Genomic DNA, 19,671 nt, shown 5'->3' on the forward strand with positions numbered 1-19,671 from the left:
CCTGTTTACTGTTGGGGATAAACAGTTTAGGACCCTTGAAACCAGATATGTTGAATAAAGACCCGGAGTCAAAGTTTTAAAAAAAATAAATTGAAGAAAAATTTAATGAAGAATAGTTTGCAGTTTCATCAGCAGAAGCCAGCTTCAAGTCTCCCATGGAGTTCGTAGGCCGCTCTGCATACATTCACATTTCCACAACAATTATACTCTAACAGAGTCAACTAACTACGTCATTACTTCAGGTTGGATGATTCTGATTGGCTAAGAAAATAGACAAGATTAGAAATTTTCCACACATGGACAGATAGTGAGAAGCATATCTCCCTTCGTCACGGTGATGACGAGGGGGACCCTGGATTTAGGTACCGGATGTCCTTTTGGGGTCATGATGTGGCGTCTGCTGGTCTCAAGCAGAATGCCAGTTGTCCAGTACAAAGGGACCTGCACAAAACTCTTAGTACACATACACAGATACACATGATTCACAGCTTCTTCAAGGCTGAAGTTGATCTGAGCTCTGCTCTCAGCAGGAAACTTTCCCCAAAACATACTGATAACATGTTCTTTTCTGTTATCATGTTCATTCAAATAATTTAACAGAAATATAAATGTTGATTAATAACTTAAAAGATATATATTGAAGCGGCAGTGGATTCCAGAATCCACCCCTTCATTACCCATTCATTCCCTTATCCTTCCATCTATCCATTCACTTGTTTACTCCTCCATGCATCCATCCACCCTTTATACTGATATTAATTAATCATTTTGTACTGACAGGCAGTCCATAGTAGATCTCCAGGAGAAAGAGCTGCCAGAGCTCAGAAATAAACTCCAGCGTGTGAATCGAGACATTGAGAAGCTGAAAGGAGACACTGAGGAGCAGGAGACACTGCTGTGCACACTGATGTCTGAGGAAGACACAGCCAAGGCCTGTCTGCAGGACGTCTCCCTCATGGATCGCTTTCAGGTTTAAGCTCATCTCCAGTCAGCCTAAATGCAGAAAATAAAATCCAGTAAAATGCAGCACATCAGAACAATACAACAAATATTTAAAGACTTATTTATTAATCACCTAGAACAGTCACATACTGCAGTACTGTGATTCCCAACGACTCGAGAGAATACCAGTAGGAAGATGAGCTGTTTTGCAAATATTTTTTCAAATATTGTTTTTTGTGCATAAATAGCATTTTTTTGTGTATACAAAAGAACTGTTACATTAATAGTTATATGACTGGTTGTAATTTGCAAGTGAGTTTAGTCATCTTCGGTCTAGCACACTAATAAACAATTATGTCTCGTCAATAAAAACATAATTACAATGCCTAGTAATCTGTCGAGTTACAGACAGCAGTTAACAATTAGCAAAACATTAGCCAGCTGTTTAGAATCATACGATAAAGTCCCACCCTCACCTGCACCACGCATCATTATTTGCAGAGGATACACACCCACTGGCCAAAGGGTGCAGCCCAGAAACGTCCTGAACACAGGAATTCAAGAAGAAAATATGAAAATTCATGCTTCCGGTGAAATGTCACTTGCTGGTGTGTTGAACATCAATAGTGTAATACTTAGTTTATAATCAGAATATAGTCACTTAAATAGTCATGCATAGTATATGTAGTAGTAAATGTCATCTGCTGGTTATAGTGGTAATTATGTCTTTTTATTTTTAAATTAGTGTTTTCTATCAAATATTGGATTTCCTACATATTGAATCATTTGGTTTTACAAATGGGGACAATCTCAGAAGGATGAACAAATATTGTCATCACATTAAAAATAACATTTGAAGTGCTAGGAAAAAATGTGTGCTTATCTAATTACAAACAAAGCATTTCTTAAAGGATTTGTTAATTTGTGTTTGTGTTTGTAAACAGTAATCAATGTGTCACAACTTAACAAGCAGTATTTTTATTCAACTGTGCGTAATCAGAATGTTTCTTGTTATATGTAGCTTGACCTGAAGGATGTAGAGAGAAAGATCGCTCAACATGCAGCCAGGCTGCAGGGAGTTGACCTCAGCCGCACCATGCAGCAGGTCAGCCAGGAGAAACAAGAGACCCAACTCCGCCTGGACACCAGTACGTTCAGCAGTTAATGTAGAATGTGAATGTATATATCATGTGAATGTACATTCCTGTTTAAAAGATTGGGGTCAGTAAGATTTCAGTTTTAGAAAAAAGAAATCTCTTATGCTCACCTAGACTGCATTTATTTCAAAATCAAAAATTGAAATATTATTACAATTTAAAATATTTTCTGTTTTAATATATATATATTTTTTATATATATAATAGTCTAATTAGTTCCTGTGATGACAATGCTGAATTTTCAGCATCATTACTCCAGTCTTCAATGGCATATGATCCTTCAGAAATCATTCTAATATGCTGATTTGGTATTGCTTAAAACAGTTGTTCTGCATAATATTTTTGTGGAAACCGTGGTACTTTTTCAGGATTCTATGTGGATAGAAAGTTCAAAAGAACATTTGAACAAAAGAACAATTCAAACTGCATTTGAAATCTTTTGTAACATCATAAATGCCTTTACTGTGTTGAATTTAGTCTTTTGCTGAATAAAAGTATTAATTTCTTTAAAAAAAAAAAAAAAAAACTTACTGAGACCAAACTTTTGAATGGTCATGTACATCATTTGTCATTTGTTCTTTGATGTTTATATTCTATTTATATAAATATATAAGGAAAATTGTATAAATTGTATGTACTGTATTAACAGATAGACAGAATGACCAACCTAGATAGATAGATAGACAGACAGACAGACAGACAGAGATACAGACAAGGCTTAAATCTAGTCCTAGACTAAAATGCATGTTTGAGCTATGTTAACTGAAAGCAACCTGCTCAAACATTAAAATGTGTCAGTGCCTTTATTTTGTCTCAAGATGCACCAGTAATGTTTTTTTTCTAAGGCAAGTTTATAAAAACTACTTAAATGTCTTATTTTAACTAAGGCCTACTCCTGGCTTAATCTAAGCCCTGTCTGTGAAACCAGTCCTTAATGTTTTAAATGTTTATTTGCTGTTGTAATGTCATGATAAATAATCATATGATAGGCCCTCAATTTATTTTGAACATAAAATTTTTTATTTTCATAAAAACTGCATGCATTGTTAAAGGGTTAGTTCACCCCAAAATAAAAATTCTGTCATTAATTACTCACCCTCATGTTGTTCCACACCCGTAAGACCTTCGTTCCTCTTCGGAACACAAATTAAGACATTTTGATGAAATCCGAGAGCTCTCTGACTCCTCAATAGACAGCAATTTAATTATAACCGTCAAGGTCCAGAAAGGTACTAAAGAAAATCTTAAAATAGTCCACATCACTACAGTGGTTCAACCTTAATTTTATGAAGCGACGAAAATACTTTTTGTGCGCAAAAACAAAAAAATAATGACTTTTTTCAACAATTTTTTCTCTTCCTTTTCAGTCTCCTACACTATTGATGTAGTAAACACAGTGCAGTGCTTCCGTGTTTACGTTCAAATGCCAACTCCGTATTGGCCAAAGCTGTACACGTGAGCAGCACAAAGCATGCGTGTGATGCTGACGCAGGAGCCGGCCAATAATGAGTCGGCATTCTGATGTAGTACAGAATTTTCCTTTTTGAGTGAACTAACCCTTTAATATAGCTGTAAAGTATTTAACTATATTTATTAGTATTTAGCTATAAAGTGTTAGCAAAGTGCTAGTAAAATTAATTTTAGATGTAGCATGTCACACCACAGGACATGTCAACATAAAGTATTTAATGTCAAATACCCAAATACTGGTAAAATCAGTTGTAACACCTGATTTGTCCCTGTTCATCACTGTGTCTCCATGTAATGCTCTTTGTGTGTAGCCTGCAGTAAGATCGAGCTGAAAAGGAAACTGATCCAGGACCAGCAGGAGCAGATCCAGGCCTTGAGGAGCAGTGTAAACGAGATTCGTGGAGAAAAGCTCCAGATTTCTAGCAACATGCAGAAACGTCAACAATTGGAGGAGCAGTGTGTGGAGTTCTCCACTGAAATCCAAACGCTCCACCGAGACATTCGAGTGAGAAACATTGCTGCACTTAAATTTCCCTTTGATTCATAATGAGAAAAGTTGCCTTACATAGGTTCACTCGACGCTACATTATTAGCTGACTTTATAGAAACACCCTCAGATGTGGTTCTGATTTGCGGGGCCTTGGATTGAAACTAAACCCCCTGAAAGGCATCTTGTTGCCAACGCATTAAACATTTTTTTCTTGGAGTGGTCCTGGATTGCAACAAATGCGCAATGTGGGCATGTTTGTCACCTGCTTGCATTCAGGCATTCTGCCTCTGAGTCATTTCAAAGCAGGGCCTATGGTCAATGTGGGTTTGTGTCTCCTGACTATTAGGTCTTATAGCAGTACTGTCCCCAGTGATTCTGCTGGGCCTGCACCCTATGAGGCCACTTCAGTTGTGATTCAAAAGTCATGGAGAGTATGTCCCTGCTGGCATTCTCACCGCAGACAGAGTTAAACACTGGTGCTGTCAGACTTGTTTTCAATGAAAACCCAGTTTAGACCCAGGGCTTTCCTCCAGGTTCAATCTGTTGTTGCAAGATGATCGAGACCGTTGCCTCTGTGGAAGGCCAATCATCTTAAAGGATTAGTTCACTTTCAAATGAAAATTAGCCCAAGCTTTACTCACCCTCAAGCCATCCTAGGTGTATATGACTTTCTTCTTTCTGATGAACATAATCGAAGAAATATGAATGCATTTCTTGACGCATCTGAGCTTTATAATGGCAGTGAACAGGACCCACGAGTATGAGCTAAAGAAAGTGCTTCCATCCACGTGCTTCCATCCACATCCATCCATCATAAATGTACTCCACACAGCTCCAGGGGGGGGTTAATAAAGGCCTTCTGAAGTGAAGCGATGTGTTTGTATAAAAAAGTTTTTTAAACAAGTTATGAAGTCAAATATCTAGCTTTCACCAGACTGCCTTCTGTATTCAAATTACGCAAAAACGGAACTGGCGCCATGTTAGTTCCGTAAGTTAAATAGGGAAAGTGTAGGACATACAGCGGAAGCTTTTTGAAGAATACGGAAGGCGGTCTGGTGGAAGCACTTGCAAGGTGAACATTTGTGCTTATAAAGCATATACATTTTTATTTTTTTTTAGAAAATACCGATCGTTTCGCTAGATAAGACCCTTATTCCTCATCTGGTATCGTTTAAAGCCATTTGAAGCTGCACTGAAACTGTAATTTTGACCTTCAACCGTTTGGGGTCCGTTGAAGTCCACTATAAGGAGAATAATCCTGGAATGTTTTCATCGAAAACCTTAATTTCTTTTTGACTGAAGAAAGAAAGACATAAACATCTTGGATGACATGGGGGTCAGTAACTTATCAGGATATTTTAATTTGAAAGTGAGCTAATCCTTCAACTGGCACATAAGTTGCCTGGTGATGGTGGCTGTTTCTGGACTTAGTCCATTTTCTTCCAGACTTTTGAAGTTGCCATGTGTTGGATGGACACATCTGTGATCTCTGATCTCGTATCTGAACTGTCAAGAGGAAATATGTTCTCTACCAAAGTGTAGGTTAGCGAGTTGCATTCTACTCTGAGCACAGAACAAGTTTCTGTCATTAAGGGCGATCCATGCCCCAGGTCAGTTAAACTTGGAAGCAAATTTACTTTTGAGGCACGGGTTGAGGCCCAGAGAGTATAGGGTGAAGTTGGATCTCTTTGCTTCCAGAAAAACAGTCCAGTCCCCTTTTCGGTTATGTCTGTCCTCTACATTACTTCTGGGAAAAGATGCTCTGGTGCAGCAGTGGCGGCATCCTCATCACGGATGTGGAATCTTTGTATTTGGCATTTGATTGGATCTGGTCTTTCCTCTGAGATAAGTAAAACCATCTTAAATTCTAGGAAACCCTCTATGAGGCACCTATGTGCCTTCAAGTGTTGGCTTATTGCATCTTGGTGCAGAAATTGACAGTTTGATTTCGATTCACTGCCTGTGGCTTGACTCTGGTTTTCTGGTTTATACATGGGGTGAGGCAGCTAAGACCTTGCCGCTCTGTACATGTTCCCTCATTGGATTTATCTGTGGTTTTGGAAGGTTTAACGGATTCTCCATTTGATCCATTGGAATCAGCTGCAGCCCTTGTATGGGTTTTGCTTCTGGTCAGGTGAAGGTCTTGTTGTGACCTAGGTTAGGATACATACCTAAGGTTGCATCAACTTCATTTTGCTCCCAGGTTGTTATGTTGCTGCCCTTTTCTTCTCCACCCTTTGAGTCTTGGGATAATGTAAAAGGTTGCATAGGCTTTGCCTGGTTCGGTGCATTTTAAGTCAATTTCACTGCTATGTGAAAAAAATCCAACAGAACCTGTCAGTGCGTTTGTCGATCTCATAGGTTAAAGGTTTACTTTGACCATACAAGCCGTAAGTGTAAGTCTGAGCAGCTGTTTGTTTGCTTCTGTGGCCATAGTCTCTGCCTCAGGTCCATGGACCGTTGGCTGATCATCTGATGCATATGTCACACAAAATGGGAAACACTTCAGGAATTTTAAAGTTGTCATTTGATTGGTTGAATTTGTGTCGTGTTCTTACAACAGCCTATTTCTGCAGATTTATTCATCAATATTCGTCATTCAAAAAGCAGTGTGTGCTTACCGTTTTGAATATCAATCATGCTAATCACTTTCTTTATTCCACTCCGCTCGTGTTAACATAAAAATAATAGCCCAGGAACACACAGGTAAAATGACGTAAAATTAGAACAGCTTCTGTCTCTACCGTCTTAACTTCTTTGCTCCCTATTTTGCTATTATTCTCTTGCACTTAATCGTTCACTAAACTGAACAGCCAATCAGACTCTTCTCTCTCACCGACGGCCCAACGCCAATTCTACATGCTGAATCAATTCAAGCACAATCTCTCCCAGCGCTGTCGTGGCTTTGAGGCTCAAGGCTTTGTTGGGACAGCGTTCTTGAATGGAGAAGTACGTTTACACAACGTTTTAAGATGAAGAGGCGCTCTGCAGTAGCCTAACTAATGTGCTCACTCACAGAATCAAACACTGCTGCATTTTATATAACACATTTCCCGTTATGAAATATGATATTGTTTGGTTTGTTGGTCCGCTGGGTCAGATTGCCTTCACACCACAAGCGGACCGCTCCAGAGTTCATTTGCAATCGGGCCGAGACCACCTCTTTCAGGCGATCTCAGAGCGATTGTTTTGGTGCGGGTCCGAGAGTGATTGCTGTGTTCACACATGCCTAAACGAACCAAGCCAAGGGAGAAAACGCACTACGTTCTGAAACAAACGTTCAGGTATGAAAACACCCTAAGTCGGCCGAAGCTTAAAAACAGCCCAACGTTGTCCTACCATCAATCATCAGCTTGGTGTGTCCCGGGCTTTACATGTCAGTCAGACGTCCTCTTGGGTGGTCTGTGGCCAATGAAAGCTGCTATGGAGTCCATTATCCATTATCATTATCATGCAGGCCCCCCCAGATTTCTGAGCGATTTTTTTATTTTTTATGTTGATTTGTTACACTGATGCATATGCTGCGCGGTAAAATGCAACAGCTGTTTTTAGACTTATTGGTTTGATTATTTCACGTGTTGCGCGTAGCTTCTGCTGTCCCCGGTGAGTGACAATGTGAAGCGGCCGAAGCTCAATAAATCAATCACTCACGTTGTGTACCACAATCAGTGTTGTGCCAGTTCATACCTAAAGAGAACTAGCTCAAAGTTCAGTTCACACAGATGATAATGAACTAGTTCATGTTCATAGTTCTTTTTTTTTTTAAATGAACTAAGTTCACATATCTAAAAATGAACTAGTTCACGTTCATTTGTTAAATTCTTTTTAAGATAGGCCACTATCTTACTCAATAGAACCTCTTTACCATCCATTACCAGCTGCAAATCACTGCAACTCCAAAACTAATCAAAATTATTGTACCAATAAACAAGAGACAATTATTATAGCCAGGAGAAAAATAATATTTACCCCTTAAATAATGTGTAATCATGATATGTAGAAATTGGAAAAAACAAGGTGCAGTCAAGGTATACTGTATGTTCAGTGAAACTTTTATTTAGCCAGCATGAACCAAATTACAGGACTTAAAAATAAGGTATATTCAGGAGTCCTTCACAAAATATATTTGTGTCATCTGCAAAGATGACAAATTTCAACAAATCAGAAGTTTTGACAATAACATTTATGTATAATATAAATAATTTTGGTCCTGACCTTACTCAAAGGCTGCAGATCTCCCACAATGTAATCCAACACAAGCTTGTCCACTTGTTGCTGGGAAACGAAGGAAACAGCAGGTCCTTTACTAAATGCAGTGAGCTTAACTTGGGTGGGTGTGCTTGGCGGCGGTCCTCTCTTCGTTAATGATTTCTTGCGTTCATCATTCAGTCGCAGATATTTGCCAAGATAGCTCGGATGGCGTAACTCGATGTGTCGTTTCAAATTTGAACTCGATGTGGCTGACGTACGTACTTGTTTGTTTAGTCCCGGTGGGCACAGTTTGCACAAAAACGTGAGGTTTTTTCCGTCTGAGTCTTCCTTTGTTTGTACATAAAACTCTGCTAAGTGCTCTTCAAAACTGGCTTCAGCTGTAGCTAAGTTTGAATCACGTGAACTAGTACTAGCACTAGTCATGATGCTGCACCATCAAGGTGTTTGCTGTAAACAGTCGTGTCGTAAAACCTGAGTTTTCAAATGAGCGTGAACGTGAACTGCGCATGCTGCTCATTCCTGCCAGAGTGAGCGCCGCTCTCGTTCACGTTCATTGAATGAAAAGTGACTCGTTCAGTTCAGCGTTCGGCGAAAATATGAACGCGTTCAGTGAACGTCGTTCATTGAACGCGTTCATGCACAACACTGGGAGGCTGGGCTTCTCTGAACAGAGCATTTGTTTTTTTATTGCCAAGATTTTATAATCGTTGACTTTTCAGAGGCGCATTCCGACTTCGCCTCAGCGCCAGGCGCAAGTCAAACGAGCGCGGAAAAGGTGCAGGTGATGACGAGGGAGCTTCAGTTGAACAACAGTGAACAGATGAGATGTCAGGCTATGTCGGTAAAACTCATAAAAAATAACACGACTGTCCAATCAGTCATTATACTTGCTCGTGGCGCGCACTCAAGAATTGCATGCGCAAATGCGCCGGCGCGCGCTGCATAATTACTTTATTATAGCTTAAATAAAGCGCGATAGATACTACGAGCAATGACCGTCGTTTGAAAATGAAATTGCCAAACATGCGATTAAAGCTGCCTCAAAACTGTGCATGCATGCATGTATTTGTTGACGTGGTTTTAAAGCTATTGTTAACCATTTGTTGTTCTTAACGTCTTAAAAATGCACATATGTACACCAGGGAAATCTAAATTTTCTCGGGGGAGCATGCCCCCGTACCCCCCTAGGAAACAACATTTTATGACCTTGGTAATTATGAAACCCAGCGTACTGTTCTATAAATTCTATCTAATGAAATCTGAGGTAAACGTGTATTTCTACAAATGTGCGCACTTTGAGAGTAAAAGTTTGTATATGTAGTATGCACTGTGATCAAAAATAAATGGGACCAAACGCGATTGAATGTAAAGGTTTGTGTCTGTTATTCTATTAATAACTACCGATTGATTTTGCATTTCTTTTAGAAATTAAGAATTATTAGTGTCATTGTAGTCATATATATATATATATATATATATATATATATATATATATAATACATATATAATATAATATATTATATATATATAATATAGCGGCCCCCTCATTTTTAGATGGGCCCCCCCAAAAATAAAATTCTGGCTAGCCACATACATGTGGGTTATTTTTTGCAATAATTCTGCAAATAATGCATTAAACTGATCAAAAATGACAGTAATACACATACAAAAATGAATATTTAAAATAAAATCTGTTTTTTTTTTTTTTTTCATCAAATAATCTGAAACCACAGTTTGAAAGGTTAAGCAGCACAATTGTTTTCAACATTTATAAGAAAAAGAAATGTTTGAGCATTAAATCAGCTTATTCGTATAGTAGTATAATGGCTGCTGAAAATTACAGGCATGAATTAGATTTAAAATACACTGCCCAGCCAAAAAGAAGTCACTGTTTGGATTTGAATTGGCAAATGCTTAAGAGTTTATGATTGGATCATTATTGCAGTGATTATTATGTTTGTAGCATGTTATATGATTAGCAACAGTTCTTCTACACATAATTGATGGAGTGTGTAGCTTTTCATTTCTTAAACACACATGTAGGAGCCATGATACTCCAGGATGACAATGTCACTCAAATTGTGGCTCAAATTGTGAAAGGATGGTTAGGAGGGAGCATGAAGAATCATTTTCACACGTGAATTGGCACCTCTGAGTCCAGACCTTAAATTCATTGAAAGTCTTTGGGATGTGCTGGAGCAGACTTTACAGAGTGCTCACCTCTTGCATTGTCAATACAAGATCAAAAATTGAATCACCTCTTGATGGAAATAACCTCACAACATTTATTTCCATTTCATTTTTTTTTTTTTTTGGCCGGGCAGTGTATATTAAAATAGAAAAGAGTTATTTGAAATTGTAATAATAATTCCAACAGTTTTTACTGTATTTTTGATCAAATAAATGCAGCTGTGGCCAGCATAAGATAATTCTTTCAAAAACATAAAATCTTAGAGAGCCCAGACTTTAGAACGGTGGTGTAATCATATTTTTACTGTTGTTTCGTGATTTGTTTATTAGGATGCAAAGGAGCAGATGTCTCCTCTAGCTGCAACTCTGGAGAAGCTCCAGCTAGAGAAACAGGACCTTGCCAAGCGCAGGATGCAGAAACAGGCAGAAGGGCAAGAAAAGGTGTGGGTTTACTTGTTTTTGCATTTTTGTTTTAGGTTTTATGTGACTCATAGTTTGTTTTCTGTAAAATTATTATCCACAATGTCTTGCATGAAAGGTTGTGGATTTTTACTTTAAAGGTGATAAAGAGGATTTTTTCGTCGACTGAGAGTCCAAAGACTGTTACTGAGTTTTTGAAATGAGCGCATGCGTAAGAACAACCCCCCTCCTTCGAAGGAACGCCTCCCAAAACTCGTAAACACTCGTATTGGAACACGAGTGTTTACCACCGGCATTCGCTGTGTTGTGTTAGTGGATTCATTATGTCGGACTCACCGCAGGTAACTCATAATCTGCAGTTGTTACTCCTGTCTCCGGACAAAAACATTGCATGGGGCGCCTGTGGAGTGTGGAAAGTTACTGGAGCACGCAGCCGCGCTCGTCTCTCACAAGGAACGTCATGGCAGTGATTGACAAGCCAGAGGGCCAATCCGCGCACGTCTCTCACAAGGAACGTCACGGCAGTGATTGACAAGCCAGAGGGCCAATGATTGGCTGATGTTTTTAAGGCCCTACCTCGTGCACAGATGATGTATATTAATATTATTACTTTCAGTGCACCTAATAAATAGTCTTTTATCAGTTAGTAAAGACAGTTTCAATGTAATATTGCAAAAATGTATAAAACAAAACATCCTCTTTAGCACCTTTAATGCAAGACAAAGTCATTGCTTATTAGAGTTGACTAAAACTTTACACTTTCTTTTAGATAAATGCAATCAAGGAAAAAGTAAAAAACTTGACCCAACTTGAAAAAGAGATCACCAAGTACATTGAAGAGGGCAAAGACACCTACAAAGAGGTATGCAAATATTTTGTGCAATCTCTTACCTCTCATTTCCTAATATATGCAAGTTTTTTCCCCTTTATTTTCTTTGACTTTTTCTTATTTAGCAAAAAGAAACTGAGCTACAAGAGGTGGACAAACAACTACACGAGGCTGAAAAACATAGAGAGAAGACCAATAAAGACATGGGCAACATCCGACAAGATATTGACACTCAGAAGGTCAAGCAAAGCTTCATGTGTTTTTGTTTTGTTGTTGCATAGGCCTACTATTCACAAAATTAAAATGCAGACACGCAAACAACAATAAATAAATAAATAATCTAGCAAGAGATGCAAATGTCAGCAGATTATGACAAATTTCTAATAATTTTCACACCTGCGTAGAGCTGATGTTGTGCAAGCAGGGACTTTGTTGACCAAAAATGTACAGAAAAAAAGACATTTAATGGTGTGAAAGAGGCTAATGAATGAAATGTCAGCATGAACCTCCAGCTTTGTTCAAACATTGTTGATTTTGTTAACTAATATCTAATTAATTAAGTGGCTGATGGCATATATAAAGGAAGCCAAAAGTCTTAGACAATTTAAATCCAGGATTTAATCCTGGAAATAAAAGTTTAAAGATTCAGAAAAGAAACAGAAATGTTAAATGTAAAATTAAGAAATATTTAATAATCTGCATTATTTTAAGGTCACTCATCAAATCTGAAATTCCTGTCATTGTTATTCTGAACAAGTCATCTTATTTTTCTTAATCAGCCTTTTGGATGCAGTTGTCAGGTGGTAATTTGAAATTGCAAAATTTTTAGCTGATTAACCAGCTGAGCCCACTTGTTCAGCAATCCACATCTGAACGCTCATGTTGTCGTAATGTGCTTACATTTCTGTTTTTCCTAAAATGAAACATATGTTTTTCTGTTTTCCATTTTGTTTGTGGATATATGATTGTGGGATTTTTTTTTTACAGGTTCAAGAGCGCTGGCTACAGGATAACTTGACCTTACGGAAGCGTGTGGAGGAGCTGAAAGAGGTGTCTAGAAAACGTGAAGCCTTGCTTAAGGAGATGGGCAACATGCAAGTCGTGCAGCTGCGGAAGTATGAGATCACACAAACACAAACTACCAAGTACCAGTTAGGAAGTCCTGACAATGTTTGACACACTTTCAGAGTCTCAATAGACAATATGCCGAGTATGTACTTTGGTTTCCATAACTCTAGATGAATTAATCTCACTAACTAGTTTGTACAATTTTTTACAAAGTGTGAGAGTTCAAATTAGTGTGTATCTTAAAGAGTGTTTCTTCTGTTGTCAAGTGAGCGGCGAGAAGTGGAGCGAAAGTTGGAGGACCTGAAAAAGAACCGCAGTGTGGCTCTCGGTCGACAGAAAGGCTACGAGGACGAGATCCTCCGTTTTCGTAAAGAGCTCAGTGAGGATCAGTATTGCCGGGCCGAGGATCTCTACAGAGACAAAATGATTGTCATGAGAACAACAGAGTTGGCCAATAAAGACCTGGACATCTACTATAAAGCTCTAGACCAGTAAGTAGCATATCTGGAGTTTTCTGAAGGGTAGTTTCAGGTAGCGGTTTGTGAGTGTGTAGGTTTGGTTTTGATGTGTTTCAGCAGACAGTAAGAAGCAACACTCAGCAACAGGGCATGTACGTGATTACCTAGACTATAGGACGCACAGACCTCTACAGGCTAGACAATGGCACCCTGACTGCCATTAGGTATCGGTATGAAATCCTCTGACCCATTGTCAGACCCTACGCTGGTGCAGTGGGTCCTAAAAAAAAGGGCTCCTCCTGGATTATTTGCACGACAATGCCTGGCCTTATGTGGCGAGAGTATGCAGGCAGTTCCTGGAGGATGATGGAATTGATACCATTGAATGGCCCCCACGCTTGCCTGACCTAAATCCAATAGAACACCTCTGGGACATTATGTTTTGCCGCAAGGTTGCACCTCAGATTGTCCAGGAGCTCAGTGATGCCCTGGTCCAGATCTGGGAGGAAACACCCCTGGACACCATCTGTCGTCTCATTAGGAGCATGTCCCGACGTTGTCAGGCATGCACACAAGCATGTGGGGGCCATACAAACTACTGAGTACCATTTTGAGTTGCTGCAATGAAATTTCAGCAAAATGGACTAGCCTTTTCATTTCCATCAAACGATGTGGCATCCTTTCGTTCCTAGCACAGTACCCAGTCCATATCAGTATAGATATCCAGCATGATATTTTTCCCCATTGAGATCTGATGTGTTTTCAAAGTGTTCCTTTAATTTTTTTGAGCAGTGTACTTTCTTTCTCAGGTATTGTGACATTTCTCTTCCATGTGGTGCCATTGAAAATTCTGACAAAATTGTTATTCTCTAAGTTATATTATTAACCTTACTTTCATGTTATAAGTCGACCAAAACACATCTTATTATCAGGTGTAAACAGGGCCTTTGTGGCACTGACCCTGGCATTAGGGGGCACACACACAGAAAACATTCAGATTTCCTTCTGAAATAGATAGCTGAAGTTTACATTTGGTGTATTCCAGCAATCCAAAATATCTTCTAGATATTTACTGAAAATTCTAGAAGCAAATAAGAGATTCTTTCGCATCAGCGGTCAATGGAAAACCCATATTGGTCAACAACTGGTATGAAAAACCAAACCTAAGTGCTATAAGTCTCTTAGCTGCTAATTATATGCTAATAATGTCACTTAAATAGATTGATTGGACACTTGCCAAGGCAGCGCACACAGACAGCTGTCCATAGTATTCTGCTTTCTAGGCCGTTGTTTGGGTGCAGGCTAGTAAAGCAGCTTTATCTAATGAAATAACGAGCCACGCATTAAACCAGTTGACCCGTTCTTCTCACCATGATAACATCATTTCTGACGGTGCATAAGAGTAGAGGAAGTGTGGCAGTTTGATAGGACACCATGTTGAGATGCAAGATTTCGCCTAATATAAATTCTAATAAAAGGGTGAGGGAAAAAAAAAAAAACACGACCAAATTACCGTATTTTCTCACATTTGGTCAAATTATTTGTACTCTTACTCAGGAACTGGACAGTTCTAAGGTCCTTAAATCAGAATGGTGTGTCTTCATTTAGTTTAATTGCCAGTGTATTTTTTGTATTATTAGTCAAATGTTTATGTATCTGCACAATACATATACTGAGGGCCCACACTCCTGGGCAAAAAAAAGCAAAAAAATGCTAAACAAGCTAAGCTTTTAATTGTCTTAAGCACAACTTATTGGTCAGCAAATTTGTCAAATTTATCCAAATGCACTACTTAAAAATGTATTGCTGTCTCAGAAAAAACATCAAAGACAGAATGAAGTTTTCGGCAGAATATGGAAAGTTTGATTCAGAGTGGTCATTTGGAGTGATGAATCTCAATGAAACACAAGTTGCATGGTGATGCTCCAGAGCGGTGTTTTCAAAAATCTGTTGGGAAATATAATAAGTGCATCTCTGCCACAGTAAAGCAGGAAAAGTGTCATTGTGTGGGGAGCCTTTTTAGCTGCTGGTATTGGTGAGCTACTTCACTGTAAAAAATAATTTAATGCCTTAAAATACAGGCGATTATTGCAGAATGGCCTGCTTTCCTAAAATGAAAAGTTATCTAAAGAGGAATGGTCAGATGCAATGCTCCTGCCCAAATTGCAAAGACATCCAGGAAGTGGCTTGAAGAAAAGTCCATCAGACTCATGGACATGTTTTATTAAATGACAGAATATTTTTAAGTAAACTTGAGCATCACAACATCATAATTTACAGTTTGAAAAAGTAATCTCAAATCAAGAAGCTGAAGAGTAATGTTTTTAAAGATTTACTTTAATTGAGAATTAAATAATAGCAAAAGTAATCTGAATGCAGAAAATATATGAAAATAAGCGGTATATAAACTTGAAACAACACCAGGTGGGCATGGGTGAAATTGCTTTGAATGCGCGTCAGGGAGATGCTTTCTAAATGCAGGGTATTGGTATTGAAATCGCTTTTCACTTGCGATCATGTGTACTATGTGTATAAGGAGCGGCAGTACTGACCGCACATTTTGCAAGATATTTGTTAGTGACTCTCAGGATCTGTCACGCTCCAAATCAACCGCCATCATCTTGTTCAGTCATCGCCCCTTACCCTCATCACATGATCAGTAAAATGATCTAACTCTTGCTGCACTGTGCAACGACTCTGCCACTCATGCTGTATGGAGCAGAGCAGACACTTTCAGTTTATAATTATAGCATCTGTTGTCCAACTGAACTAAATGGATTTTATTTCTTCGGTGAAGTAATGTAATCTTTGTACGGCCAAAAACCAGTAACACCGACTACCGCAACAAGCCCAGCATGCACAACTAAATAATCAATATCGACCAATACCAAACATAAAAAAAAAAATAAAAAAAAAGTTATATAATAGGGGGAAGTGATAAAAGAGTTAATAAGTCTTATATTAGCAGTTAGTGATTCGATATGGTACAGATATATCATGCATCCCCAGTATTTATGGATATTCATACAGCTTTTTTTTTATTATTGCAGAACAATAATGAAGTTTCACAGCATTAAGATGGAGGAGATTAATAAAATCATCAGAGATTTATGGCGGAGCACATACAGAGGACAAGGTCTGCCTTTAAACACAAATGTTTGTCTGCTATTATGGCTTTGTTTGCATGAATCTTTTTAAAGGGTTAGTTCACCCAAACATTAAAATTTTGTCATTAATTACTCTCCCTCATGTCGTTCCAAACCCGTAAGACTTTCTTTCATCTTCGGAATGCAAATGAAGACCTTTTTAATGAAATCTGAGAGATTTCTGTCCCTCCATAGCTATGCAATTACCATTTTGACGCTTCAGAAAGTTCATAAAGAGATCGTAAAACTAATCCATATGAATTGAGTGATTTAGTCCAAATTTTCTGAAGAGACACGATCGCATCATATGAAGAATGTATTTAATGTAGGCTTTTATTCACATAAATTCATCAATGCACACATCAATTATGGTAAATGGAAACTCAAGCATGTTTGTTTGACGTGTGCGAGAACCAATGAGGTTTATTCTCGTGTGGTTATGTATATCTGTCTATGGAGGGACAGAAAGCTTTCAGATTTCATCAAAAATATCTTAATTTGTTCCGAAAGATGAACAAAAGTCTTATGGGTTTGGAACAACATGAGGGTGAGTAATTAATGACAGAATTTTCATTTTTGGGTGAACTAACCCTTTAAATCAGGGTTCCTCGAATCCAGCCCTGGAGGGACACAGTCCTGCAGAGTTTTGTTAGACCCTGATCAAACTCGCCTATCTGCAATTTTGTAGTAAATCTGAAGACCTTGATTAGCTTGTTCAGGTGTGTTTGATTTGGGTTGGAACTAAACTCTGCAGGACAGTGGCCCTCTAGGACCAGATTTGAGGAACCCTGCTCAAAGTCCTGCTTGACAATCTGTCAAATCTTTGTTTGACTGTTTGAGACTTACTATATCTATTGACCTTTTACCATAATGTCAAGAGTATGTCTCCTGATCTCCCACAGACATTGAGTACGTAGAGATTCGCTCTGATGTGGATGAGAACGCCTCTGCTGGACTGAAAAGGAGGACTTATAACTATAGAGTGGTAATGGTCAAAGGAGACACGGCTTTGGACATGCGGGGACGTTGCAGTGCTGGACAAAAGGTCAAAAAGCAGCTACATCCATCTTGTGTTTCTCTATCTCTCCAATGAAAAGTTTTTTCAGTCTCTCTTAGAATCACCCAAGGTTCCCAATCAAATGTAATTTACACAATATTTTCATTCGCTTAAAAATATTTGTGAAGTGCACATTATGATGAAGCTGTCGGTAGATTTGAGAGCTGAGAAGAGGGTGCTGACAGTCAGGCAGACCAGATTATCGACTGGTGCTGATAATTTCATTGGTCTGTCAGTCACTAGATCAGAATGTATGTTAAATAAAAGGAGTTTTATTAAATCAATGAATGTTTTTAGATCTGTGGCTTTACAGCATGTTTGTCTGTAGGTTCTCGCCTCCCTCATAATACGGTTGGCTCTGGCTGAGACGTTCTGTCTGAACTGTGGGATTCTGGCGCTGGATGAGCCCACCACCAATTTAGACAGAGAAAATATAGAGTCCTTGGCACACGCACTGGTGGAGTAAGTCTTTATAAAAAAAAAAAAAAAACATGAATACAGCAAGTCTTTAAACAGAAAACACAATTTATTTACAGCAAGAGCAACATGACAAAACAAGAACTTTTATTTTCTATTTGACACTTTTACCAACTAAAAGATATGCATTGGTTTCTTTGCAGGATAATCAAGAGTCGTTCTCGTCAACGCAACTTCCAGCTGCTTGTTATCACCCACGACGAGGATTTTGTCGAGCTCCTGGGACGATCCAACTATGTGGAGCATTTCTACAGGATCAGGAAGAATCAGGACCAGTGCTCAGAGATCACAAAGTGCAGTATCAACACACTCAACTCCTACCTAAACTGATGCGTCAGATCAGATGAGAGAAGAAAGACTGTTAGTCAGAGGTGACAGAATCAAAGTTCAGTTTCTTGGACAGTTGTTAAGCATCTAAACATAAGGACTATCAGCCTCCCTGTAACTACCTGAGCCAAATCGGGAAAATAAGCACCCAGCAAGCAGTTTGCAGCACACCTTGTTTGTAAAACATGAGCAGAACAAACATATGTAACAAAACTATACTTACATTGAGTTCAACTGAATACAACAGTTTACATAAAAATGGTTTTGCAAAAAATGCACACAATTTGTTGTTCGTTTCAACCTGACTAATATTAGCTTGTACATTTAGTTGCCTTTTTTTCTGAAATATATAAAAAAATTCTGATTTCTGAATCATCTAATTATTTCTGATCACGTCATGATCTGTAATGGTGGCATCAAAAATATTTGGTCTAGGGTTGTCGATTGATTTAAAAAAAAAAAAAAAAAAAAGGCTTCTGTAGTTAATAACAGATAATTGCGCCTAACATTAAATTTTGTAATTATCAATATATTTTCACATTACATCAATGTGATAAATTAATGTGGAAACAACATAAATATGTTAAATATTTGACTGTTTAATAGAATCTATTTACTAATGGAAGTCAGTATCACTGATACCAATACTAATGCTTTAAAATTGTTTATTTTTCTTTTCAATTTCTGGGCATAAAATAAGTAATTATATCCATTCATCATTACAGTATAATTAAAAACCAGACCTAGACAGCAAATTAATGGAATGTTTTTATTTATTAGCAATTACAGAACATTGCAATAGTATAACAACTTTTAATTTAAGTGAACTTAAAACAATATTCACATAAATATACGTTATAATAAATGTATATTTAGCTGTGCCAAATATATAGTATTTTTGGTGGTGTTTTTATCTCTACGGAAGAGGATTAGGGCCAAGCAATAATAAAAAAAATAAAACCATCTCGAGATTAAAGTTGTTAAATTTCGAGAAAAAAGTCGAAATAAAATGTTGAGAATAAACTCATTAAATTACGAGAAAAAACTTGTTAAATTTCGAGAAAAAAGTCGAGATAAAATGTTGAGAATAGTCATTAAATTACGAAAAAAAAGTCGTTAAGTTATGAGAACAAATTCGTTAAATTATGAAAAAACATAAAATTTGAGAATCTCATAATTTAACGAATTTGTTACGAGAACTCGTAATTTAACGACTTTTTCTCATAATTTAATGAGTTTATTAGATGGTATTTAGTTTTTAGATGGTATTTGATTTGGTCATACATTTTAACTTGAGTATTCTTTTTTCCAAGTTATATAATGTTTCTAAAATTGTCTTTAACATTTGAGTTCAGCCAACCAACATGTTAAAATTAGATTTTAAAAGTTATTATTCATTGGACCTTTCATGGCGTCATCTGCATGACT

At 37.9% G+C, this 19,671-nt stretch overlaps 2 protein-coding genes across 3 annotated transcripts in view; both read left to right on the forward strand.

The window, feature by feature from the left end:
• LOC125252159 (DNA repair protein RAD50-like) overlaps positions 1–16,372 on the forward strand; it is a 105,007-nt gene extending 88,635 nt beyond the window's left edge. Inside the window, exon 27 of the mRNA XM_048165254.1 lies at positions 16,287–16,372. The gene's annotated coding sequence lies outside the window, so the exon portion shown is untranslated. The remainder of the gene's footprint in view (positions 1–16,286) is intronic.
• Positions 1–18,574, forward strand: part of LOC125252158 (DNA repair protein RAD50-like) — a 57,842-nt gene extending 39,268 nt beyond the window's left edge. For both annotated transcript variants that reach the window (XM_048165251.1, XM_048165252.1), the window contains exons 15-26: positions 781–970; positions 1,964–2,090; positions 3,881–4,074; positions 10,792–10,902; positions 11,651–11,743; positions 11,836–11,949; positions 12,698–12,825; positions 13,045–13,269; positions 16,287–16,372; positions 17,285–17,427; positions 17,768–17,901; positions 18,060–18,574. In XM_048165251.1, the coding sequence (XP_048021208.1) occupies positions 781–970; positions 1,964–2,090; positions 3,881–4,074; positions 10,792–10,902; positions 11,651–11,743; positions 11,836–11,949; positions 12,698–12,825; positions 13,045–13,269; positions 16,287–16,372; positions 17,285–17,427; positions 17,768–17,901; positions 18,060–18,246 (1,732 nt within the window). In that variant the 3' untranslated portion in view covers positions 18,247–18,574. The remainder of the gene's footprint in view (positions 1–780; positions 971–1,963; positions 2,091–3,880; positions 4,075–10,791; positions 10,903–11,650; positions 11,744–11,835; positions 11,950–12,697; positions 12,826–13,044; positions 13,270–16,286; positions 16,373–17,284; positions 17,428–17,767; positions 17,902–18,059) is intronic.
• Positions 18,575–19,671: the final 1,097 nt, after the last annotated feature.

The sequence above is a fragment of the Megalobrama amblycephala genome, linkage group LG18, assembly GCF_018812025.1.
Source record: "Megalobrama amblycephala isolate DHTTF-2021 linkage group LG18, ASM1881202v1, whole genome shotgun sequence".
Classification (NCBI taxonomy): domain Eukaryota; kingdom Metazoa; phylum Chordata; class Actinopteri; order Cypriniformes; family Xenocyprididae; genus Megalobrama; species Megalobrama amblycephala.